This window comes from Apteryx mantelli, chromosome 12 (assembly GCF_036417845.1).
Source record: "Apteryx mantelli isolate bAptMan1 chromosome 12, bAptMan1.hap1, whole genome shotgun sequence".
In the NCBI taxonomy this organism is placed as follows: domain Eukaryota; kingdom Metazoa; phylum Chordata; class Aves; order Apterygiformes; family Apterygidae; genus Apteryx; species Apteryx mantelli.
This window is the reverse complement of record NC_089989.1, coordinates 23,392,739-23,400,354: the sequence shown is the minus strand read 5'-3', so window position 1 is coordinate 23,400,354 and position 7,616 is coordinate 23,392,739. Positions and strand designations below refer to the sequence as shown.

General features: G+C 52.2%; 1 protein-coding gene across 1 annotated transcript; it reads left to right on the top strand.

Annotated features, from left to right (window-relative positions):
• Positions 1-739: 739 nt before the first annotated feature.
• PROK2 (prokineticin 2) lies at positions 740-7,406 on the top strand. The gene is made up of 3 exons (XM_067303627.1): positions 740-847; positions 4,283-4,408; positions 6,534-7,406. Exons 1-3 carry the CDS (start codon positions 740-742, stop codon positions 6,657-6,659), a joined length of 360 nt encoding a protein of 119 aa, XP_067159728.1. The 3' UTR covers positions 6,660-7,406.
• Positions 7,407-7,616: the final 210 nt, after the last annotated feature.

Sequence of the window (7,616 nt, the reverse complement as noted above, 5' to 3'; positions counted from 1 at the left end):
ACTATAGTAAGGAGGAACTGGGGTTACTTCAATTCTTACAAGGCCTACGGGGTAAATCTGCTTCAATGCTCCCTTACCCTGACAAGGTGAACTGGTGCCTCTGGGTGCCCACCCCAGCTGGGGCTTGCCCACACCGCTGCTGGGCCCAGCAGATGCGGGGATGCAGGCACGTCCTGTTTTCATGAAGGTGAGCAGACAGAACGTCTGTGTTGAGACCAGCGGAAGGAAAGTGGCTGAGCCTCCATCAGACCAAGAGGTTTGAGGGGCACAAACTGCGGGGACACGGGCACTGCCACCAGAGATGTGTTGCGTGAGGAACCCCCTGGAAGCAGGGGCAGGCTGCCGTGCACAGGATGCTGTCTTCAGCAGCTGTGGGATGCCCCCGAACCTGCTGTGGGATGTTCCCCAGACCTGTTGCTGGATGTCCCCCTGACCTGCTAGGAGATGTCCCCCAGACCGGCTGCGAGATGTCCCTGAGCAGCGGTGCGATGCCCCCCCGCTGCCCCGGGACGCCCCCAAGCAGCGGCGGGGCGGGCGCGGGGCGGCGCGGCGGTGCGCGGCGGTGCGCGGCGGTGCGCGCCCCTGCCCGCTGCCGCGGCGCTGCCAGGGCGGGGGTGACTCACGCTGCCGTGCATGGCAGCCCCGAGCTTTATAACGGCTGGGGCGGCCGTGGCGCCCCGCTCCGCTCCGCTGCGCCGCTCCGCACCGCGCCCGCGGGGAGCGCAGGGGCCGCGGCACCATGCGGAGCTGGCGCGGAGCTCCGCTGCCGCCGCTGCCGCTGCTGCTGCCGCCGCTGCTGCTGCTGCTGCTGGCCGTGGCCGCGGGGCACGGAGCCGTCATCACCGGGGTGAGCGCCGCCGCGGGGCGCGGCACCGTGCGGGGCGGCGTGGGACGGGCGGCGTGGGACGGGGCTGCATGGGACAGCACGGCATGGGACGGCATGGGACAGGGCTGCATGGGACAGCACGGCATGGGACGGGGCTGCATGGGACAGCACGGCATGGGACGGCATGGGACGGGGCTGCATGGGACAGCACGGCATGGGACGGCATGGGACGGGGCTGCATGGGACAGCACGGCATGGGACGGCATGGGACGGGGCTGCATGGGACAGCACGGCATGGGACGGGGCTGCATGGGACAGCACGGCATGGGACGGCATGGGACAGGGCTGCATGGGACAGCACGGCATGGGACGGGGCTGCATGGGACGGGGCGGCACGGGACGGGGCTGCACGACACGGCACGGCATGGGACGGGGCGTAGTGGGACGCAATGGGACGGGGCGGCACGGCACGGCACGGCATGGGACGGGGCGTAGTGGAACGCAATGGGACGGGGCGGCACGGCACGGCACGGCACGGCACGGGGGCGCGACGGACCCACCCGCGGCACCGGACGGGACGGGACGGGTCGCGCCGCCACCGCGGGCTGCGGGGGAGTCGGTGCCCGGGGCCGGGGCGCCTCCGGGTCGGTCCGGGGCTGGGGGGCTCCGGGGGGCTCCGCCGGGGGGCGAGGGGTGCCCGGAGCCGGGGGTCCCTCCGGGGTGAGTGATGCCAGGACGTGGGGGCTCTCGTGGGGTGAGGGGTGCCCGGGCTGGGGGTCTCCCCGGCTCGTGCCGGTGCAGCCCCGGCCCCGGCTGCCCCAGATGCCCCGGGGAGGAGCAGCTCGGGGCGCCTCGCCGCCCGCTGGCGCACCCCGAGCGCCTCCAGCTCCCCCAGCCGTCCCGCTTGCAAGGCCGGCACCGGTACTGCAAACAGCACAAAACGCTGGGGTTTTCCTTTTTCTTTTTTTTTAAGTATGACTGTGCTGCTTTTTTTTTCCCCCCCTTCAACAGCCACGCATTGCAAATGAGTCCTCTATTGTTGTTGTTATTGTTTTTACCCTTGAAGTTTACTTTGGTTGTGAAAATATTTTTTTTTTCCCAAGTTGTTATTTAACCCGAAGTATTGCATCACTCTTAAGTAAAATGATTTTCTTTTTAGTGTTTGCTTTGGATTAATAACCCCGTGCTTGCATTCTTTCGAGAGCTTACACGGCTTTTGTAACTGTCGGAAGTTGTACTCACAGCAGCGGGTTGCTCCACTGCTGTCCGGGCTCCCGATTCAAAGCACGCTGAAGTCAATGAAACGGCTCCTAGGGATTTCTCTGCATGCTAGCTAAGTTCCCAGGACCAATTAATTTTGAGATGACAGAGTGTGAAGGGATTTTTTTTAATATTTGAGAATTTCAAGTTCCTTTTAAGTAGAAATATTTCAAGCTATGAAGGGTCAGTTTAAATAGGTCTTAGTTTTTAAAAAGGCTACACCTTTAAAGCATAATTAATCTATTAAATAAAGTAATTGTAAAGCACAGAATAACAGATCAAGGACAAAATGTATTCAATCACTAAGAGTACATTAGAATTAGAAAATGCTGCTTCCTTAACTACTGCAGGGCAGTTTTTGCTTAAATCCCTTGGATGAGCTTTTGGCACCTGATGAATGGGCGCATCTCGGGTGAAAGTTCAGTTAGCTGTTCCTTCCCAAATTCTGCGGGGCTGAAAGGCCCTTTTCCTTTGCAATTTAAGGAGTTGACCGAAACCTTCCCCACTTCAGTGAAGGCTCCTCTGCTGGCTTCCGCAGGCTTTGGAGCGGGTGTTTCAGCTGGGACTTTTTTTCCCTTGGGCTGAATTATCCACAAAACCATGTTTGAATGGGGTGCCGAAGAACAATGTTCTTAATGTTGCGTCCTCCGATTATTAGGAAAAACTTTTTCACTGTGAGGGTGACAGAGCACTGGCACAGGTTGCCCAGAGAGGTGGTGGAGTCTCCTTCTCTGGAGATATTCAAAACGCGCCTGGATGCAATCCTGTGCAATGTGCTCTAGGTGACCCTGCTTGAGCAGGGGGGTTGGACTAGATGATCTCCAGAGGTCCCTTCCAACCGCAGCGATTCTGTGATTCTGTGATTCTGTGATTAGGAATATTGGTACGACTTTGGAGATAAGTTGTGGGGAGTAGCACTTGGTTTAATATTGTCATGCATTTTTGGAAGGGAAGTCTTAAAAGTTCTCCGGGACACACACAAACACACATGCACACGCACATATATATGTATATATAGGGGGAAAAGGGGGCAGAGGTATTCTTTTTTTTCCTTTGAGATATTAGAAAGTAAACATTATCTACTAAACATTATCTATCTGCTGTAATGGTAGTTTTATGGCCATACTACTCTTTTAAGTAAATACACTGGTGCGCTTGGGCTCACTTGTTGTATAGAGCTGTTTGCTTTGTTAAATCCATATTTTAGGAGGCATGATAGCCGTTTGGGTTACGCACACTATTTAGTTGCTTGACCCTAATGCAACAGCTCTTTCCTAAATGACTAGCTGGTCGGTAAATATGTATTTTGATCTGACTTCTGCTTTTTGAAATAGTGTAATATTTACCCAGTAGAGTACAGTCTAATGGCACTTATCATGTAAATCCCAAGGTAAGAGATATAAGCTTTTTCCATAAGCAAATGTTTGTTTGCTACGGTCTTCCTCAGGCCCATTACGGTCTTTTATGTACCTTTCTGCACGTTTGCCTCTTTATGTCCCACTCACCAGAATCCCCAGCCTGTCAGTCGTGCTGCCAGACATTAAAACAGTAGTGATTTACTTAAGCTTAGTTTTATGATGTAATCAGAGCCTTTAACCAGCGAAATTTCTCATCTGAGAAAGAAAACTGGCTTTTGCACCAACATCATATAATAAGTCTGATAATCTTTTGCTTAAAGAAATAAGGGAAAGATGTGCAATAACCTGTTTCCAAACTCTAATATGCCAATTGCTCTTAGTTTTGTTTTGTTTTAATATACCCAATAGTTGGATTTTGTTTTGTGCTCATATAAGCCACAAAATGTATGAGATAAGTGGCTGAAATTTCTATTTCCCCCTTGGAGGGTGAATGCATTTTCCTGGATGTGGATTCTTATACGAAGATTTCCTATCACATGTTTAAGACCTCTTGAAGTTGCATGTAATTCTAGCTGGCAACCGGAGACTACAAAGTGCTGCCCATCCCAAATCAGATCCCGCATCAGGCAGCGATGGCTTTAAACACGCTGGGCTCCTCTCCGAGAGGTGCCATGGACTCTGTACTCACGTGAGCGGGAGATACGCGGACTGTGGGCCGTGCCTTATAGCCTGTTGTTTGTCCTCAATGCGCCTTTATAACTCGTATAGCCCTTAAGCACCTGGCCTGGCCCATGTATGGAAAGGATTAACTGTTTCGGTGCTCTTCGCTGGACTGCAGGCCTGCGACAGAGACCAGCAGTGCGGCGGGAGGATGTGCTGCGCGGTCAGCCTGTGGATCCGGAGCCTGCGGATGTGCACGCCGATGGGCAACCTGGGAGAGGAGTGCCACCCCCTGAGCCACCGCGTGAGTACGGCGCGCTGCGGCCGGCGCTGGCGGGCCAGAGGGACACGACTCGCGCGCTGCGGGTCCGACCGCACGAAGCACCCGCGCGGTGGCAAGCTTAAAAAGCTGCTGAGAATATAGTGATGCCAGAGAAAACTTGCTCTTGAGAAATCTCACTGGGGGCTCTGACTGCTAGATAGTAATTTCAAATATTTATGTATGCATACACACACACATATATGTAACACTAATTACGTATTAGTACGTTATCTTTATATGATATACTATATTATTATTATAAGAATATTAATACATGAAGTATATGTATTTATGTATATTCTATGTACTATACCAAAAGCCATATTTATATGTAAATAATGTAATCTCGATAGGGAAGGCTGAATGCGATGTTGCCAATGAGTTTGAGACCTCGGTGGTTTTCAGGAGCTTCCTCAGGGAGTTAGCTCGTTGCATCTCTCGCTATCGCGTTTGATGCCTAGCTTCTCAGCTCTGTATCTATAGGCTATTTTCTCAGCTTTAGGAAGAGCAAGGCTCTGTCCTCTTAGTATTACATTGTTAAATCTTCTAGTAAGACACTGGGGGCCAGATTCTCATTTTTGCTATGCAATGTAATAGGTTTCTCTTGCAAGGGGTCTTTATATTTGCAGGATCCTCGGGATAAGAGAAACTGGCTTCTAGTTGTTCTATGAGTTTATTGCTATTCCACAGTAATTTACACTAGCTGATGCATTCGAAGCTAATCGTACACATAATTGCAATCAGTGAAGATGCCTGTCCACCCCAGATTTACGGTCACAGTCGCTGATGTTTATAAGCTTTATGAGGTTAATTTTAGCCTTGGATTCCTCACCCTGCTGCTCTTCATGAAAACCAGAAAGCAAATTGATTTACTGCAGTATGCGAAATTAAGCATTTTCAAAGGTGGAGAGCTTGCTCAACAGTTTCCCTCCTCTAAATATTTGGGTGGGAAGGAGGTTAGGAGACCAGTTGCCCTGAATATCAAACCCTCCATTTGCCTGCAGGTCAGGTACGGCGCAGACGCCGTCCGCTCAGCCTTTCCCCGCGTCGCTATGCCATTGAATTTCATCACTGCCTTTGAAGGCTACGTAAAGTGAAAGGCAATTAGAGCTCAGGGATTTTTAGCCCTGCGCTTGCATCAAATCACACACGGGGGGGGGGGGGGGGGGGGGGGTTGTGTGCTCGATTTGCCCGAGCGGCTGCGACAAAGTCACCGCAGCCTTTCGGGTAGTGCAGAAAAGAGGGTCTGGCCTCCGCGCGAGGCGCGGGTGCACGTGGACCTGCAAGGCCCGTTTCTGCCCGTAACACCCCTGTCAGCGCCGTTAATGTCGCTCCTTCCTTCTTTACGACCGCCGCGCAGAGGAGCGGGGCCGGGTGGAGGAGCAGGTGCCCCGTGTCCCCTGCCAGACCAGCGCCTGCAGCTCCCCAGTCCAGCCCCTGCCCCGTCAGGGTGCTCCTGCGAGCCCACGCAAGGGTCTGCGCTGGAAAAGCCCCAAAGTTGCTAGCTGGCCAGAGCCCCAAGGCGGCCACGCGGGGCGGCTGCAAGGCTCCCACCACCGCGGTCCTGCGGAGCTATCCGGAGATGCCCCCGGGGAGCCCGTCAGCCGCCCGGCTACTGGATTTCCACCGTCTAGTTTCCTTCTCAGCAACTAGGTGGCGTTGGCTTGATGCCGTTAAAACCATCGGCTGGCGTTTCGGAGGCGCGGGGCGGCACTGGCCGGCTCGGAGACGTGGCCTGCACGGAGCCACCGGGCGCCAGCCCCGGCCTTGGGGCACCAGCCCGCGCCCGCAGCACCCCTCCAGGGCTTTATTTGGCCACATCTTTGGTGTGGGAGTTTCTTGCAAAGAAACACTTCCTTCCCGCGAACATAAGGTTTTGAATAAATTGCTCGAGCTGTTGGAGGGCTGCGGGAAGCGTCTCTGAGTCAGCCCGTATCGGGCAGAAAGCCGAGAAGCGAGGTTTTCCCGCGGTGCTGCGCGCGCGTTCCCGCGCGGGGTGATGCTCGGGGGGGGTCCCGTGCATCCGCAGGCGGTGACCTTCCTGGCGCCCCGGCGTGGAAAAACCCACCGGATGCCTTGCGCTGAGCTCTGCCGTGTCTCCTTGCAGGTCCCCTTCCCCGGGCGCAGGATGCACCACACCTGCCCGTGCCTGCCCGGTCTGGCCTGCGTGCGGACCTCGCCTAGCAAATTCAAATGTTTACCCGACTTCAGGAAAGAAGATGTCTTTTTCTAGCAGGAGCTGTCCTTCGCTGGGAGGAGCTGCTTGATGTATTATTTTTCTTGTTATTGTGATGGAAATGGTACCCACCGGGGGAAACGCTGTAGTATACTTTCCTGCCTCACCGACATTACAACCATACGTGAGATACTGTGCTGCGACGGCCGAGATTTTCAGGAGCGACTAGTGATGACGGATGCTTTCATTTTGGGGTGGCCAAAATGAGATTTGCTAAAGCGATGTCATTTTTGGAGGGCAGGACCTGAATAGTTTCTGATGGGTCTCATTCTCTTCACGGTTCCAACTTAACCCAGCATGAAAACATCCAAGATTATTGTCAGTTTTAGAAAATTGTGGCCACTTTTTTACACTTTGGAATGCCTAAATCAAACTGAGATTTGAATAATTACATAATGCAAAGCATAGGATGATTGCCAAAAAAACTGTATTTACATTGCATTTCAAATCTTTATTAATATAACTGTATTTGTAAGTTAGGCACATCTCTACAGTAAACATTTAACCAATAGAAGTAGTTTTTACACTTTTTAAAAGTGACAGATGGAACCAAAGCATTTCAACATTCAAAGCATTAAAAGATTTTGTTATTTTAGTATTCTATGAGAAAAAGTTGTTGTTACTTGATTTGGTGTAAAACTAGCTGATCATCTCAAACTATGTATTAAAATGTAGTTTATATATTAAAAAAGGAACTCTGAGGTTTATTGTAATGGGCTGCCCGACTTCTTGTACCTGTATCAAATTTGCTGTGTAAAAATTCTGTATCAGAATAATGGCAGTATATGATTTGATTTATTTTAATATTATAACATTATTTTGTCATTGTGGTTTTCAGTTTTTATTTGGTGTAATCTGCTATCAGGCATTTCATTCACCCAAACTAGCAGAGCTCCTTACAGATAGTTTAGTAAAATATTATATGCCTCTGCCTGTTTTTAGGGAAACTCAGCA

Excerpts from the sequence above, each read along its gene's own strand:
- PROK2 (XM_067303627.1), top strand. The coding sequence starts at position 740 with ATGCGGAGCTGGCGCGGAGCTCCGCTGCCGCCGCTGCCGCTGCTGCTG. Across the intron at positions 848-4,282 it reads ACGGAGCCGTCATCACCGGG|GCCTGCGACAGAGACCAGCA; the intron begins GTGAGCGCCGCC and ends GCTGGACTGCAG. Across the intron at positions 4,409-6,533 it reads GCCACCCCCTGAGCCACCGC|GTCCCCTTCCCCGGGCGCAG; the intron begins GTGAGTACGGCG and ends GTCTCCTTGCAG.